The sequence below is a fragment of the Spermophilus citellus genome (genome assembly GCF_964194105.1).
Source record: "Spermophilus citellus genome assembly, chromosome: 2".
Lineage (NCBI taxonomy): Eukaryota > Metazoa > Chordata > Mammalia > Rodentia > Sciuridae > Spermophilus > Spermophilus citellus.
This window is the reverse complement of record NC_138183.1, coordinates 21,181,028-21,199,062: the sequence shown is the minus strand read 5'-3', so window position 1 is coordinate 21,199,062 and position 18,035 is coordinate 21,181,028. Positions and strand designations below refer to the sequence as shown.

Below are 18,035 nucleotides of genomic sequence, written 5' to 3'. Positions count from 1 at the left end.
TTATACAAACTTGACTACCAAAATCAGTATACAAAGACTGTTTTCTCCCTGATGCAAACTTAATTATTCTGAAAATCATGGTTTATTAGTCAAAATTTTCCTCTTTATGACAGAGGAATTCAGCATCTTTTCCTTCCAACACCCTAATATTCTAAAAGATTTATGCCATAATAACCTTTCATTGTATATATACGTGACTTGCTGTCTCACCCTATCCAACTCTTTGCTTTTGTCACCATCTAAGTGAGCTTTCTTCCTCCTCCCATCATTGTATTTAAAATTCATCCCTGATTTATTTATTTTTTTGCCATATAATGATATGCCATACTTTGTATTTTAATTATTTCTTTATCTCCCTCTCTTGAATTAAGGTCTATGAGGATAGGTGTGTGTGTGTGTGTGTGTGTGTGTGTGTGTGTGTGTGTGTGTTTTGCTGGTGTTTGTTTTTCTTGTTTTGTTGGCTTCTGAATCAAAATAAATATTTCAAAACTGAAATTTATTCTGTAGATAAGACCTTTCATTTTTTTTTTTACATTAAGGAATATATCAGTTTTAGTCAGCTATTTCATTGTGACTTAAAGGACAAGACTGGAACAATTGTAGAGGAGGAAAAGTTTATTTGGGGGCTCGTGGTTTTAGAGGTCTCAATCCATAGACAGCAGGCTCTATTTCTCAGGGCTCATGGTGAGCCTGAACATCATGGCAGAAGAGTGTAGCAGAGGGAAACAGTTTACATGTAATCAGGAAGGAGAGAGAGAGAGGGAGAGAGAGGGAGGGGAGAGAGAGAGAGAGAGAAAGAGAGAGAGAGTCGTCGACTGGCAAGTTAGATAAATACTCCAAAGCCACACCCAATTACCACCTCCTCCAGCCACACCCTACCACTTCAATTAATCCCTATCAGGGGAATAATTCACTGATTGAGTTAAGACTCTTAAAAACCCAATAATTTCTCCTCTGAACCTTCTTGCATTATTTCACACATGAGCTTTGGGGGAACACCTCACATCCAAACCATAACAATCAAACTGTTTTAAAATAGTTTTTAAGAAATGTACTTAATGATTTAGACCAGTAATTCTCCAAAGTGGGTTCCCCAACTAGCAGAATCTGTGTCCTCTAGGAACTTAATAAACATGCAAACTTGTGAATCAATAAATCTGTGGTGGGGGCCCAAGAATTTATATTACTTAAATCTACTTTTAACAGTCCTTCAGGCAATTTTGATATACATTAAAGTTTGTGCATTATTGATTTAGATTCATCTGTTTCTTTTTTTCCTACTGTTTACCTTCAATTATTTTCTGACATCATTTCCTCATTTATTGATCCAAAATTTATTTTTCACTGCAAAAATGTCTTTCAAGCATTCATTTCTACAGTTAAGGCATACCTGTACTTCTGACTGTTCCAGGCATGACACTTATGGGTTCTCCAATAGGTGTGGGAATTCAACATAGCCATAACCTACAACCGTTTCATCCTAAAGATTGTTCTACAGGTCTGGATAGTGACAACTCATTCTGTGCACAGGGCCAGACTTCCACTTGATAAATTACTGGTGAGAATGTATTTTGTATTGTGTTTCCTTCCCCTGAAATTAAATAAATTACTTGGAAATGAGAGCTAAGACCCACGAGTTAGTCTTTCAAAACAAGTGTGAACACACACACACACACATACACAATTCTGTTCTCAATAGATTTTATAATTCTCTGAAATGAAGTGAGGAAAGCAGGATCTTGAATGTAAATATTTGCAGATGATGTTTAATCATATATTTGTTCAGTGCTCCTCATTATGCTAGATTACTATGTAGGTGAAATATTTATGATTCAACAAAATTGAACAGGACAAGTCCTAATTACTGACCTCTATGTTTGCAAACAAGATGTAACACATGCACTATGAAAAATAAAAAGAACACATATATCAAATATTATTATATTTGACAATACTACATATAGTTAATATTGTATTAAAAATTAGTATAATAATTTACAAATGATTTAATAATTTATAAGGCAATTTTGTGTTACATCTTTGTTTTTAACATAACAACTTAAAATTTAAAACAGTTCAGGTAAATTTTTTTAAATATTTTTCATTGTAGATAGACAAAATACCTTTATTTTATTTCATTTTTTAATGTGGTGCTAGGGATCGAACCCAATGCCTCCCTCATGCTAGGCAAGTGTTCTACCACTGAGCTACAACATCAGCCCTAAATTTTTTATCTATGATTCAAGGGTTAAAAAAAATCTAGGTATGCAACGGCATATAGGTCTCCTGTGCAGATTCAAACTGATTCATAATACCTCCTGGAATTCATGCTTAAGAATGATTATAATGCTTTCAGCTCACTCAGAAAGAGTACAGTGATCCATTAACAATTTCTGCTATTATGCAAGAACAGGATGTGGTGGTATTTAGTGTAATATATTTTAAATGGATGTCTGTGGTGTTTTTGTAGGAATACTTTAAATGTGAGATAAATTGTTTAAAAAAAACACTCATTAATTTGCAACCATAGTTCATATTCGGTCTTTAATAGAAAATAGAAGAGACACAGTGCTGTTACAGTTGTAATTATTATGTTATGAAAGAACTTGTATTTGATAGGAAAATCTTTGTGAATTCAATATCAAATACCTCATATTCAGCATTATTCATGAATAAGCATAGAAAATTTTAACTTGTCAGCAACATTGTGGAATGGGTTTGGTGATATTCTAAAATAGTGCTGATTTATGCATATTAAAAGTATTTTAATTATGAAAACACGGCATAAACATGATAAAAAATTCAAACAGTATACTAAACATGAGATCTTACTCTCATTCTAGCCCTCAGTCCTATATTTCTGTGCCTAGTCACAACCACTATTAAGTTTCTTCTGAAAATTTTAAACAAAATCTATTGATATACATTTATAGTACTTGTATACACACACACAAACATACACAGAGAGGGAGACAGGTAAACACACATAATCTTTTGTATATGAGTGGGAAGACACTATATACATGGTTTAGCAATCTCTTTTTTAAAATTGACTTAATATATATTGAGCATCATTCCTGACCAGCATATTTGTATCCTCACCTGTTTTTTTCCTTGCTTTAAAAACATTTCTTTTAACAATACTTAGATGAATAACAAGCTTTTTATAAAGGCTTCTGTTAATCTGTTAATGTAAAAGCTTGTATAGACATTATGAAAGAGCTGGATGATAATATCAAAGAGGATGTTTATATAAATGGCCACACTCCTTTACACAAGGCAATAAGCAGATATGCAAATTGAATTCTAATATGTGGACTTATGTACACAACACCCAAGCAACTCAGTAATTGTGAAATATATACAACTTGTTTCTTCATTGCTCTGATTATTCAACTTACTCCTATTTTTTTAAAGCTTCATATTTCAATCTACACATGTAAATCATTTATAATAACTGCATATTTTAAAATTATATTTTCATAAAAGATTTGGTATCTTATTCCATCCATGCTTCTATTTGAAGTTATATGTTCAAATCCTCTCATGGATAACAAGATGTTCTTGTCAAGGGTCTTTTTGTTTTTAAACATACTTCAAGTTCAGAGTATTTCTAAGGTTAAAAAATATCTTCAGTTCAGTTAGCAGATTTCCCACTCTCATTTCACTCATGAGAGTTTTCCTCAGAATGAGTTTTCATGTGTTTGGTGAGGGACATATTCTGTTTGAAAGATTTCCCACATTCATTACATTTGTAGGGTTTCTCTCCTGTATGGGATCTCTGATGTATAACAAGTTGTGACTTTGCATTAAAGGCTTTCCCACATTCGTTACATTCATAGGGTTTCTCCCCAGTGTGAGTTCTCTGATGTACAATGAGGTGTGCCTTCTGGCTAAAGGCTTTCCCACATTCATTACATTCAAAGGGTTTTTCTCCAGTATGAACTCTCTGGTGTTGAGTAAGACCTTCAACTTGTTTAAAGGCCTTCCCACATTGCTTACATTCAAAGGGACTTTCACCAGTATGCGTTCTCATATGGTAAGTAAGAGATGAACTATGTCCAAAGGCTTTCCCACATTCATCACATTTATAAGGTTTCTCCTTCGTATGAGTTCTTTGATGTATAATGAGGTGTGACTTCTTGCTGAAAGTCTTTCCACATTCATTACATTCAAAGGGTTTTTCGCCTGTATGAATTCGCATATGTTTAGTCAGAGATGAGCTATATTTAAAGGCTTTGCCACATTCATTACATTCATATGGTATTTCACCTGTATGAGTTCTCACATGTTCAGTGAGAGATGAGTTATACCTAAAGGATTTTCCACATTCCTTACATTCATAAGGCTTCTCACCTGTATGAGATCTTACATGTTGAATAAGGTTTGAGCTGTGTCTAAAGGTTTTCCCACACTCAGTACATTCATAGGGCTTTTCCCCAGTATGAATTCTTAGATGGTCAGTCAGGGCATGTTTATGACCATGGGCTTTGCCACACTGAACACATTCATATGGTTTCTCCCCTGTGTGAGTCCTCTGATGTACAACAAGGTGGGACTTCTGGCTAAAGGCTATGCCACATTCATTACATTCATAGGGCTTCTCCCCAGTGTGAATTCTCTGATGGTCAACAAGTCCTTGTTTATGACTGAGAACCTTCCCACACTGGTTACATTCATAGGGTTTCAAACCAGCTTGAGTTTTGTCAGGTTTATTGGATGAACTAGGGCTCAATGATTTCTCATGTTCCTCTCCAGACTGAATCTTGCCTTGCTTAGTATGGGGTGAGCTATGATGGCATCGTTTCTCACATTTCTTCCTAGTCTGAGTTTTGTCATGCTTGTCAGGTGAACTCTGTTTGGATAATTTCTCACATTTCTTTCCAGCTTGATTTGTGTCTTTCTTATCAGATAAGCTCTGACTGAATGATTTCCTATGTTCTTTAGCTACATCAGGTTTCTTTTTTGCACAGTTTTTTCTATGGCCAGGTAAGTCTAAATTTTGCTTCAAATTCTTCCCATGTGAATCAGATTTAAAAAGTCCCCTTTTTGAAGAAACATGTTTTGTACTCACATTAATTTTTTTCCCCAATGAACCACACTCACTGCCTTTCTTCTTATTTGAAGTTCTGTTCTTAAAGGCAACTTCCTTAATGGGTTTGTTTTGAGATTTCTGGTTATTCTCCAACTGATCATCATCACGCTGTTCTTCTTCTACAATGAAATTCAATGAAGAATTCCCGTGAATTTTTATACTCTTGCTTAAGTTTTTTTTATAAGTTTTATAAAGAAAATATAAATCTTTTTAAAGAAAAAACAAAAGTAAATCTTTATTTAACCCTAATATCCCAATGTAAAATAAGTGTCAAAGGCTAATGTCCCTATCCTCTTAAACTTGGGGGCAGGAGAGAATGCTGTAGTAAAATTAGGGAAAGGAAACTGACAACAGTGATTAGAAACAACTTTGGCTACTTAAAAATATGAACTTGCAACTTCTGGGATAGAAGATTAAATAAACACATGGAGCAATGAACAGAGAATAATAAATATAGTTAAAAAAACTTATGATTGGGGCTGGGGTTGTGGCTCAGCAGTACACCGCTTGCCTAGCATGGGTGAAGTCCTGGGTTCAATCCCCAATACCACATAAAAATAAGTACTATTTTGTCCAACTACAACTAAAAAATAAAATTAAAAAATTAGCATCCTTTAAAAAAAAAAAAAGCTTGTGATTGCAGGTGACACTTTTAGGCTTTCTTCTCAGTTCTAGCTGCCCACCTCTTATAACTACTAAGTTACCCAGAGTATTTGGTAACTGTGACCTAAAATATATTATTCCAACTCTTCATGGTCAATTGGAGACACATTTGGCTAACCCAGGATTTCCAATAAGATTTTTCTTCCTAAAAATGTAGACTCTAGATAGTCTCCATTTGGTGATTATATTTTAAAATGACTTAAGACAAGTACTAGTAAAGCCATATTTTATCTATATAAAAAGCTTCTGAGTAGAAAGAGTGAAACATACAATAGAGAAGCAGAAATGTAAGACTGTAGGTCCTCAAGGGTACTGTTTACATAATTTCAGTTCTCAGTGGTCTCTTAATTACTAGTTCCTTGTGAAATTTGGCTGAAGTATATGCCCTTAGGTTACAGAGATGTAAACACATGCCCTTATCATAAACTCCTCTATTTATTTATTTATTCCTCTATTAAGGCTAGTTAATGTAAACTAGGGTACAGAATTTAAGGTAAATCTTTTAAAGAGTACTGAGGAGCTAATAGGTGACTGAGGGAAGAAGCAGGAAAGGGTGTGCTACTGCTACATGACCAATGTAATAAGGACCTTCTTGTACTAGGAACAACAACAACAACAAAAAACCCCTACAGGTCCTCTGAGCTCCCTAAGTCCTTAACCAAATAGTAAAAGTTGCTGTAATTAGCTTGGCAAACAAACTTTACACTATCTGGATTTAGTGTACATACACATTTGTTTTCTAATAGTTTGCCAGGGAGTACACACCCTTGTTCTTATCAGGTAATTCTAACTGCCAATTATAATTTTTAAGTTTATTCCTAGCTTTAAGAGGTTGCTCATATTCTTTCCCCCATATGTTACACAACTACATATTTTGAGATATCTTCTCTACCACTATTCCCCTTATTTGAGGATACCACTCACACCAACAGGTGTAGGCAGCCATGTTTGCACTGTATGATCCAACTTTTAGCTGAAAACAATTATTGAACAGTGGTAAATCCTAGGCCATTGATAGTCCAACAATACTGTTTCTCCTAAGAATTTGGAATTGAAATTCAAAAACTTTTATTAGCTAACTATGGATACCACATGTGAAAAACTATACACTTAAGCTGGGTGTGGTGGTGCACTCCTGTAATCCCAGTGGCTCGGGAGGCTGAGGCAGGAGGATTGTGAGTTTAAAGCCAGCCTCAGCAACAAGGTGCTAAGCAACTCAGTGAGACCCTGTCTCTAAGTAAAATACAAAATAGGGCTGGGGATGTGGCTCGGTTGTTGAGTACCCGAGTCAATCCCCAGTACCCCTACTCCCCCCCCAAAAGAAAAAAAACTATAAACTTAGGAACAGGGGCTGTCATTTTGGGGCAGCCTTTTACAGATACATGCATGAAAATACAGAAAAAGCTTACAAATGAGAATAAAAAGAGTCAGAGAGAGACACACATACACAAATATGAATCTCCATGATCTGAGAAAGAGAAGAGAGAAAGTAAATAGCCATCTTCATGATAAATGGACATTACATGGAAAAAATGAAAACTGGATTCAAACAGAAAAGAGTTATTGTATCTGAACAGATAGCCAGGAAATGTTACTCTTCTCTGAAGAACATTTAGAAACTAAGTTCCTGCAGATCAACTTTTGGAGGTATAGCTATAGTAAGGAGACTAGAGAAGCAGAGCTGCTAACTGCTTTTCATTTAGAAAAGTTTAAAGACATTCAGCACCCTGGAAGAAAGAGTTTAAAAGTGTGGGAGGCCATCCTCGAACGTGATTTGAGTTACCTCCCAGGCTGGGCGAGAGGCGCTTAGGCACAGCTGTGTCAGAGCTTTCCCCACCCTTCTCTAGGTCCGAGAGCTTGTCTGTGCAGAGGCATGTCTGGCCACTGCCTGGAAGACCCAATCATCGCCCCTGACCTGGGGATGCTGCCCCCCTTAACTTCATTGGATGGGATTTTTTCCCCCAGAATTTTTTGTTCCCCAATAAAAGTCCACTCCATGGCGTGTTCTCTCTCTCTCTAGCCTCTTCAGTAAACCTCGATACCATAATAGGTGGCTTGAGGCTGGAGCTAGGAGGAGCCGTCCTGGAGCTGGTTTAAAGGTAATTAGAGTCTTGTCTCTTTAATTTAAAACTCCCTAGTGGTTTCTCACGACTCAAACCTTCTTTCATGAAGCTGGCTCGGGTTGAGGGCTAAATAAAAAGACTTCCTAGGTAGCATGACAAGACTGTATCTCCTGAGGAGCATAGGGAAGATGGGGGCAAATTTCCTTCTGGGAAGAAAGGGATCAAAACTCAAACCTTTCCCCTTGACATGTAACATTATAAGAATCTCTTAAAATGATGTGTTTGTGTTAATCACAATTGACATCTGTTCCCCAGAAAAAGATAGAAAGCACTAAAAGAGAAATTCACCATGGTGATAGGACAGGAGGAGAATCTGAACTATAGAATTGGCATAATAACCACATCATATCAGGGGACAGTTGGATCTAGTCAAGCACTTGATTAAGACTGGAAGCTTTTCCTAAATTTGAGACAGCAATTAAAAAATGAATTTTAATCTAGAATATTTGTTGCTTCATAAACTTAGTATGGAGCTCATTAGGCCCAACAAATTACTTAGAGGGAAAAGAATATTTCTTCATAAAAGAAGCTTTAATTATTATATAAGAACCTGAACCAATAATATAGTCAATGTAGCATGACAAAGATATATTTTTCAGGATTACCTTCTAGTTATACCAAGTTAGTTAGTAATACCAAGTGTCAACAATAAAAGAATAGTCAAAGCTGGAAGAGCTCATGGACAGGTCAGAAAATCATGGGGGTCTCTCCACTTGTCCTTTGAAGGACTGGTTCCTCTCATCTCAGGAAATTCATGGGGGTTTTAGACAAATCAGGGTCAGATAAAACCTTAAAAGATATAGTAGACATTCTGCTAATTTGAGGACTATACTGACATAAATAATTGAGTATTTTAGTGTGTGGCAACCTCTAAGATGAATTGTAAAAAAAAAAAAATGGATTCAATAAATCTACTCAAGAATTGGACCAGTTTAGGAAGATAATGTGAACCTAATTTGTGTGATGTCAGTGAGAACTGACAACAAACATATAGGAACTGAGGAAAGGACAGTAATCCACGGGAGACAGGCCTAAAATGAGAGTAGACCCTAATAAAAACAGCAAAGGTGAAAGAAACCTCTAATTTATAAAGAAAGACAAAGCTTTCAATTTCTGACACTTGAAGACTTATAAATAAGCAGGTAATATAGAAATGTAAGACAAAGACAAATGGAAGTCACCAGTACGGGATAAAAAGCTTGTAGTTGCATAATAGATGATCCCTCTAATGGACATATACTAGAAAAAAAAAAAGAACAGATAGAAGATAAAACCTAAGGAACACTTTAGCAAGTGAGAAGGAGGAGAAGCTGGTGAGTAAATGGTAAAGCAGCACTTAGGAAAGAGGATAAGATCTAATTCGGGTGGTGCAATAAGGTGGGCAAGAACTTCAGGCTAATCAATACTATTCAATCAAGTCCATCCTGGAAGGCATGCAGTGGTGACTTTAAAGTCAGAAACTTAGGGAGGAATGAATTCTTAGAATTTGACTGCAAGGGTTAAGGGGAAAATGGGCAAGATGACAAGCTATAGACCACAGATCTAGAACATTTCACAATGAAAGGAGGGAAACAGAAAGTCATGTATGGGCAGGAGTATCTTGCCAAGAGATTTAGAAAAAAGACAGATCCAAGAATGTCTGGATACATAGGAGAGAATTTGACACATGGGGAATTAGAGCATGGGGTGGGGATACCGATAGAAAGACAAAGGATATAAGGAAGGTGGATTTTTAAAAAGTAATGCTTTAGATAAGGTAAATAGGAATGGGATTGAGAGAAAAGCCAAGAGGGGTATTCTGAAAGCTGAGCAATGGAGCACATAGATAAGGAAAAGGGGTTATATGGAAGGACCGAAGGACCAGTTAGGCATCTGAGGGGCTGGAAGCAAAGGTTTAGGGCCCTGGGTTTCAGCTTTTTCCTTCCACAATTGGAATGGTATGATAGTCTGTATTACTGATACCTATGGAAGGATTACACCTCTAAGCCCCTCCCCAATACATGACCATTTGAACTATAGCACCCAGCCCTGTGGAAGGATTAAATATTCCTACCATGTTGAACTCAGGAGTGTCCAAATGGCTTGCTCTAACCAATAAAATGTGTGCCACCAGGTGGGGTGGCACATGCCTGTAATCCCAGCTGCTCAGGAGGCTGAGGCAGGAAGATTGCAAGTTCAAAGCCAGCCTCAGCAACAGCAAGGAGTTAAGCAACTCAGTGAGACCCTGTCTCTAAACAAAATAAATAAATAAATAAGCCTGGGGATGTGGCTCAGTGGTTGAGTACTGCTGAGTTCAATCCCTGGTACCCCCCTGAAAAAAAGTGGATTATACTACCACTTTCAAGCAGTAATTTAAGAGCTATCATGTGGTTCCAATTTTTCCCTTCTGCCAAGAGACCAGAATTTGCCAAACAGAGAATGCTCTTTCAGCACAGCTTCCCAAATGGAGATCATGTGGAACAGCGATACAGCTTGAGCAAAAAATAAATCTCCTATTGTAGGCCACAGGGATTTGGGGATCGTTCCTAAATGAAGCAAAACCTAGTCTAAGCTGACTAATACAAGTGGCACAAACTCCTGTAAGTAACACTGGCTCACTCCTACAGTGATCTCTGCATAATCTCACATGTGAACAGGTTCATGAAGAAGGAAGAGATATTAGAATCTCTAAGGTTAGGAAATCTTCATCGTTTGAACTCTTCTTCCCCTGATAGACTCTGATATTTTTCTTTTTTTTTGGACACAGAATGAATATTTATTATATAAGTATTTATTCCTAAGCCATTGTAGGTGGTATCTATTTTCTACCAGAAAACTTGCCTTATGTACTACACATGATTCTGTGCAATGATCTAATCCTGATTCTGGAGACCAAATCCATTGAGTTACTTTCAATAATTAATCTCAGAATCACAAGATTGTTGTAAGGATAAAAGGAAGAAAAAGTATTTAAAAGTGTATTTAAAAGTTTATAATTGTTGTACAAACTAGCATTATTATTGTATGACTGCCAGTTCAATAACTAAAAAATAAAATATGGTCCATTGGTAGGTATTTTTAATATCTACAGCTCCAAAAATTCCACTTTGAGAGACTGAATATCCAAATGGGCATTGGGAATAAAACTTTGGCCCATAACTTCTGCAGCTACTGACTCAGGAATCTGACCTATAACCTTAGTGGCAACCAGTTCCATGTACCAAACCACAATCTTGGAAGCAAATGGTGCAGAAAGTTAGTATTGGCCAGTGTAGACTCTGATATTTTTCTACAGTTATTTCCTGTTTAAGAAAAAAATAGGGAGCTGGGGATGTGGCTCAAGTAGTAGTGCGCTCGCCTGGTATGCTTGCGGCACTGAGTTCGATTCTCAGCACCACATGCAAATAAAATAAAGATATTGTGTCCACCTAAAGCTAAAAATAATAAATAAATATTTTTTTAAAAAAATAAATATTTTTTTTAAAAAAAGAAAAAAAATAGTCTAGAATAATTTAAGAATAAATTTTTCTTTGAAGAATTCCTAAGTTACCACCAAGAAACTAGGAACTTACTTCTACTGGTTCCTACTTGCTTGGATCTTGCTATTTTATTCAGATGACTTTGACTGGGTCTCTTCCCCTTACCCAACCATGGTTCTTCTCCTTTTTCCAACTTAGAGATCATGTCTGGTTTGGGAGCGTGATACCCTGCTTATGAGAAAAGGTAGAAATTGAGAGTTAGAAGAGCCATCTCAGGAATCAAACCTCACTGTTTGTACTTCAGGGCCTTTCAAGGTGAAGGGATCCACAGCTCCTGAGGTTTCCCAACGTGCTTGTCCATGTGCTGCAATCAAGCAGAGCTTCCATTTTGAAGGCAGTGGTCCTGCCTAGAACCCAAAAGGGAGTAAAATTCTTTGACCCACAAAAATCAAGGCCACACTTATCAAGGGCTTCAGGAAGAATGTATCATGGTGAACACATTTTTAATTACAAGGGAATTGTCCTTACCCATTGAAGCTAGGTTGCTGTAGTTCTCCAGCATTACATCTTTGTACAGGTTCTTCTGAGCAGGTTCAAGTTGCTTCCATTCCTTCTGGGTAAAAGCCATAGTAACATCTTTAAATGTTACCGATCCCTGTAATAGCATATACCTGTTCAGTTCAGTGTCACCCATGTTTGGGGACGTGTTCCTTCCTTGACTACTTACTGTTGACAATAGGCATGTTACATAGTGTTTCTATTCTTTGCCTGATTTTGTATTTCTTTTTTGAGAAACAAAAACCAAATTAAGAAATATTGAAATATCTTTATTTTGAATTTGTTCTTTTAAGAAGACAAAAAATACAAATATTAGAGAGAAAGACAATGAAAGAAAAAAAGGAAGGACGGAAGGAAGGAAGGAAAGAAGGAAGGAAGGAAGAAAGAAAATTCAGTCTTTATTTTTTCTTCTATAACTTGTTTCTAAATCGCTATGGAAATATCTACAGTTTATACAGAGTCCTGAATCATAAGAATATAATCAAGAACCTTGTTTATTTATTACTAGGCAAAGTAATTTATATTTGGAAGCAAAAATAAGACATCTTAGGCATGTAAGCATCCAGAAATTACATTACTTACACAGTTGAGAAATAAAGAAAAATGAAGAGAGGGAGAAGTAAAGGAAGAGAGAACCAGGAAGGGAGAAAGAGGCAAAAGAGAAATCTTTAAAAGAAAACTGGATAAAAATTCCAAAATTTTCAATATTGGGAAAGACTACATCATGGAAAGCTATGAATGATGTATTAGTTTTTCATCCCTGTGCCCAAAATATCCAACACAAACAACTTGAAGGAGGACAGGTTTATTTTTGACTCATGCTTTCAGAGGCATCAGTCTATGGTTAGCTGGCTCCATCACTTTGGGCCTGAAGCAAGGCAGAACATCATGGCAGAAGGGTGTAGTGGAAGAAAACTGCTCAGCTCGAGGCAGCTGGGAAGCAGAGAGAGAGGCAAGGGCCAGGATATAGTCCCCAAGGGCATGTTCCCCATGACCTCTTTACTCCAACCATGCCCCACCTGACTACAGTTTCCATCCCCTCCTAGTAGTCCATTCAAATGGATTAATCCAGCAAATGGATTAATCCACTAGGAGTCTACTTAGAGCTCTCAAGATCCAATCACTTCCATAATCCCATCTCTGTGCATCACTACATAGGGGATCAAGTCTTCAACACACGGGAGACTTTCCAGATTCAAACTTTAAAAACATAAGAAAGCCAGTAAATTGTCTCATTACATCTAAGGAATTTGACAAAGTGTATGTGCAACTGTTATGAAAATATCCTTAAAATCAAGAAGTAATGATGTAAGAAAAATAAGCAGAAGTATACCTAGGTGGGGTGAGAGGTAGGGGAGAAATCAAAGCACATTAATGTCTTTATCTTATAGAAGCAGAGGATGACATGAATTTTGAAGAATTTTGATATCAACAATATATAAATTCAAACAAGTTTATTCAACATTTAAAGATAACTCCTTACCAGACAGACCACCAATCAGGCCTCCATATGTCACTAATTTCTAACCCCACAGACCTCCAGTCATTGACTCCTAATATTCCTCATCTTTGACGGTCACAGGCCTTCCAATAATTGAGCCAGGACAGCCCTCCTTAATCACGACCCAATGATTCCAAAATGACCCACCCCAGCAATCACAGCAGATCCCCCCAATTGCTTGCCCCCCAGACACTCCAATCACATATTCCCATAGATTCCTCAACCATTTATACCCATAGGGCACATGGATCTCTATCTCCCATGTCTCCAAATCCCTCAGCCTATCACTGAGCCCAATTACTAACACCACCAGGACTCTCAAACAGCAGCCATTACAGAATCCTAACTGCTGTCGGTACTCTGCCCTCACCCTCAACCTCTTTAGCCATTGTTATCACCTACTTGCTTTAACTAAAATCCACCTCTATCCTAGGCTCCTGCTTCCTTACAGTGGCCTCAAGTGGAGGTTGTCCCCTGCCCCCATGACTTATGTACCTCAGGGTCCAAAGATGAGGTAAACAATTACCTCAAGCATTTCTCCATCCACCTTCACAATCCCTAGCTTGTTTAGACTGTCACCAGACTTCAACCCATTAATCTTTCTTAGTTTGATGATCCGTAGGAGGAACTCACAGAACTCAGCACATAGATGTATTCATAGCTATGATTTATTACAGCAAAAGGTTGCAAAACAAAATCAGTTAATTGGCATGAGATGAACTCAAGATGAAACCAAGCACAAGTATCCAAGAGTCCTCTCCCATTGGAGTCATAGAGAACATGTTTAATTCCTCCAGAATTGAGTACTGGCAACACATGTGGGATGTTTTCTATCAGGGAAGCTCATAAGAGACTCAGAGGCCAGGGTTTTTATTGCTGGCAATATAGGGATCCTGTGCTTGCATGAACATACAGTCTAGACTCCAGAAGGAAAGCAAGTGTTCGGCATAAACCACATTATTTATATTCATTAGCCATAGGGAGCCTCTCTCATCATTTCTGGGAATGTTGGGAATCCTGATGAAATTTAATTTCCCAGATGCCACCCTAAGGTCAACCTTGCAAGAAGGTCTGTCAAAGGACAGAAGTTTTAGGCCTGCTGTGTGAACCCTTCTGAAGTCATCCTGCCTCATTCACTGAAAACTTTAGCACTAACTTACTCTTTGCCAGAGCTCCTGCCATCATTCATTCTACTACCTCCATATCCATGGAGAAGAGCTGTTCAATAGCCTAGCCTCGCTCTTTCCTGATGCCAACAATCTTTTCTTGCATAAACTCAATCGCATACCCATCACCCCCCACATACACCCCTTATATCTTGCCATCACTATGCCACCTACAAAATCTCTACCTAAAACATTCTACCCCTGACCATCATTTCCTGCCAGCCCACTTGCCCTAGCACTCCTACTTCATTCTCCAAACTTCATGGGTCCCAACCCCTTTTTCACAATCTTCTGCCCCACATTGCCTTTACCGACTTTCATTCTTATTTAGAGTTCATAAACAAGCACCACACATACGCCACTGAAAACTTTAAAGCTTAACTTCCTTGCCCGTCCTCACCACACTCACTTATTGAAGCATCAACCCTGGCTAAATCTAATTCTCCTCTTGCAATCTGCCTGTAATCTTGCAGCTGAACATTGCAAGAGAAAAATCAAACAACTGTACTGACTGGACTCACTTCAGATTTATAATACATATCTCAAATGGGCATCCAAAACCATAGCAATCGGAGTATTTACCCTTTCCTCCTTCCAGGATATTACTGCAAACCACTTTCCTGAAATCTCCAACATCCACTTCTTTCCCACTCTCAGCTGATGAATTTGCCTTATACTTCAAAAACAAAATAAATGCAAACAGACCAGAATTACCTTGCCCTTTAATCACCAATTCCACCAACCTGTTTCCAAATCCATAGGTAAGGTGCATTCCCTTCTGAGGAAATGGAAGAAGTCTTTCTCCTTCTCTCACTAAAGCCAGTTTTTCCCTTTGTGTTTCTTTCTTTCTTTTTTCTTTACTTTTTCCTATTTTTTGGAACTGGGGATGAAACCTAGGGGTCCTTTACCACTGAGCTACATACCCAGTCCCCTTCCCTCTGTTGTTTTTGATTTGTTTTGTTTTTTTTGTTTTTGTTTGAGACAGGGTCTCACTAAGTTGCTGAGGCTAGCCTTGAACTTGCAATCCTCCTGCCTCAGCCATATGAATTGCTGAGATTAAAGGCATATGCCATTGTTCTGGATCCATTTGGGTTCTAGATCCTATTCCCACCTGCCTTCCAAAGGACCTCACTCCTGCAATTACCTTTTCTCTTTTGTATCAACTATTTTTTCTCTTTCTGCTGGATCATTTCCATTGACATACAAAGTTGCCTTAATGTTATTTATCAAAGAAAACCCTCTCTTTCTGATTGAGGTAGGTAGCACAAGTCTATATCCCAAACAAGAGGATTGCAAGTTCAAAGCCAGCCTCAGCAACTCAGGGTAACCCTCAGCAATTAAGGGAGACTCTGTTTCAAAACAAAACAAAATTTTAAAAGACTGGGGATATAGCTCAGTGGCAAAGTGTCACTGTGTTCATCCCCACTACAAAAAAGAAAACCCTCTCTTGACTTCATGCTCCATCCAATGTTAATTTCTCTACTTCCTTTACCAGCAAAATCCCTCATAAATTGTCTTAACTTACTGTTTGCACTTCATTATCTCTTGATTCTTTCAACTCACTCCAACAGGATTTTATTACCAGCTCTTCCTGGAACAGTTCTAGACAAAATAACCATCAAACTACATCATGGCAAAGTCAAATTCTCCATAGTCATATTTTGGGATTCACAAGAGCATATGACATAATTGGTTACTTGCATTGTATTGAAAAGCTTTCTCTATGTTTCTCTGACACCACACAAGTTTTCCTCCTACTTCTGTGGCCACATGTCATTCTCCCTGGCATACGATGGGTGTTTACCTTACAATCTGACTGTTTCTAATCATTGATACCCAAACATTCATCAGTCACTAATATTCACAATCTTCCCCTATTTCTGGAACCCTACAAGTTCCCAATTACCATTCTTCACAGAACAATCAATCATTAACCTCCATAGAACTCCAATCACTGACCCCTACAGAACTTTCCATCACTAAACCCTGCAATCCCTCACATTCCTGACCCTTTCAGGATCCTAGTCCCAGAATCATAGAGGACCTTCAGTCATTAATTCCTACTAATCACCTCATCACTGGTAGCACAGTTATGCCACCACCTAATCACTTACCATCTCTTCTCCCAGATGGCATGCAAACCCTCCACCATCCTCACATTCCATCAACCCGTATCCTCCCACTGACGTCCTGGTTCCTCCATTACCCATAATATCACACTAATCACCACCTTTTACAGATAATGCTAATTAGACTTCCACAAACATGACCACCACAGACCCCAAAGCCCGGACCTCTGATCCTCATAGTACTCCCCATCACCCCGGTCCCCAATTCTAACACTGCCCTTCTTGGATGATCTAGTCTCTAACCATTCACTATCAGGTACCCACAATCGCTGGCTCCCCCAGGCCTTCCCAGTCTCTGACACACCACGAAGCCCCCATTTCTGATGCCCCCAGTTTTGGAAACTCGGACCTGTCAGTGTGGCCGCAGTCTCCTGCCCATCACTGCCTTCGCAGATGCCTAGAAACGCTGATCTCCTAAAACTACAGCAATCACCGACCCGGATCCCTCTGAGCACCGACCTCCAGAAAGACCCTTCAGCATCGACTCCAATTCCCAAACCTTAACTTCACCGACCACAGTAACCCTCCAATCACTGACCATCTCTGACAGCCAAACCGCCCCCAGCCCATTGCCGTTCTCACCGCGCCGCTGGCCTTGGGCTCGGAGACCGCCATCTCGAGTGGACGCCCGGCCTTTCGGGCCTTTCCCGCACTCTTCTTCAGATCCTCAGTCTCGGGCTTTGTCCGGATCTGGCTGCAGCCAGAGGCCGACATGGCGGCCACCGGGAGCGCGGCCTCGGTGGGCCCGGGCTACCATGGCGGCGCCCGTGAGCTTTCGCCCGTGGGCGCGGCCATCTTGGCCAAAGCCCTCCGTACAGCTGGGGCGCGGGGGCTTCTGGGATGCCCTCAGGGGACGCGGGGGCGGAAGCCAGTGACGCAGGGGTCCTGAAGCTGCGCACGGTTAGCGGGTGGTGGCACCGCACCCCCAGCAGGGACTTCTGCCTACAGAATTTAGAGTTTCTTTTCCGAATAAGTCTGTGCAGCCAACTGCCGTGTAACCTGGAGAGAGAGAAGATAATAAAAGAAATCGGAGGGGGGTGGGAGAGAAAAACTCGATTTGACAATATCGATTTATAGGGAGAGGACGTTAATCCTGGAGACGTGATAAATCTTTTCCTGTAAGGCGAAAAAAGTGGAGGAGCGTGAACAGACCCATCCTCGTGAGAGTCTGCGGTTGGTTGGAGACATTTCAGCAGAAAAAGCGATCGACTGGAGCAGAAGTAATTTCTCAGTGTGCTGTTTCCTGTGTTCATTGCGTTCGTGGAACAATTATTTGGTACGTTCGAAGTGCGTGCCTCCCTAGGTACTGCAGAGGGATCAGAGACCCAGACCCAGCCTCCTT

The 18,035-nt window shown here is 39.0% G+C and overlaps 1 protein-coding gene across 7 annotated transcripts; it reads right to left on the bottom strand.

Annotated features, from left to right (window-relative positions):
• Positions 1–423: 423 nt before the first annotated feature.
• Positions 424–17,448, bottom strand: ZFP37 (ZFP37 zinc finger protein). Of its 7 annotated transcripts, XM_081264782.1 has the most exons (5): positions 17,276–17,448; positions 11,868–11,994; positions 11,433–11,570; positions 5,075–5,214; positions 424–690 (listed from the first exon to the last, which is right to left on the bottom strand). In XM_081264782.1, exons 1-5 carry the CDS (start codon positions 17,405–17,407, stop codon positions 673–675), a joined length of 555 nt encoding a protein of 184 aa, XP_081120908.1. In that variant the 5' UTR covers positions 17,408–17,448; the 3' UTR covers positions 424–672. The 7 variants fall into 7 exon arrangements, with proteins under 7 accessions (XP_081120908.1, XP_081120902.1, XP_081120903.1 ...); XM_081264776.1 differs by lacking the exon at positions 424–690 and having other exon boundaries at positions 700–5,214; XM_081264777.1 differs by lacking the exon at positions 424–690 and having other exon boundaries at positions 700–5,214; positions 11,433–11,567.
• Between the last annotated feature and the right edge of the window lie 587 nt (positions 17,449–18,035).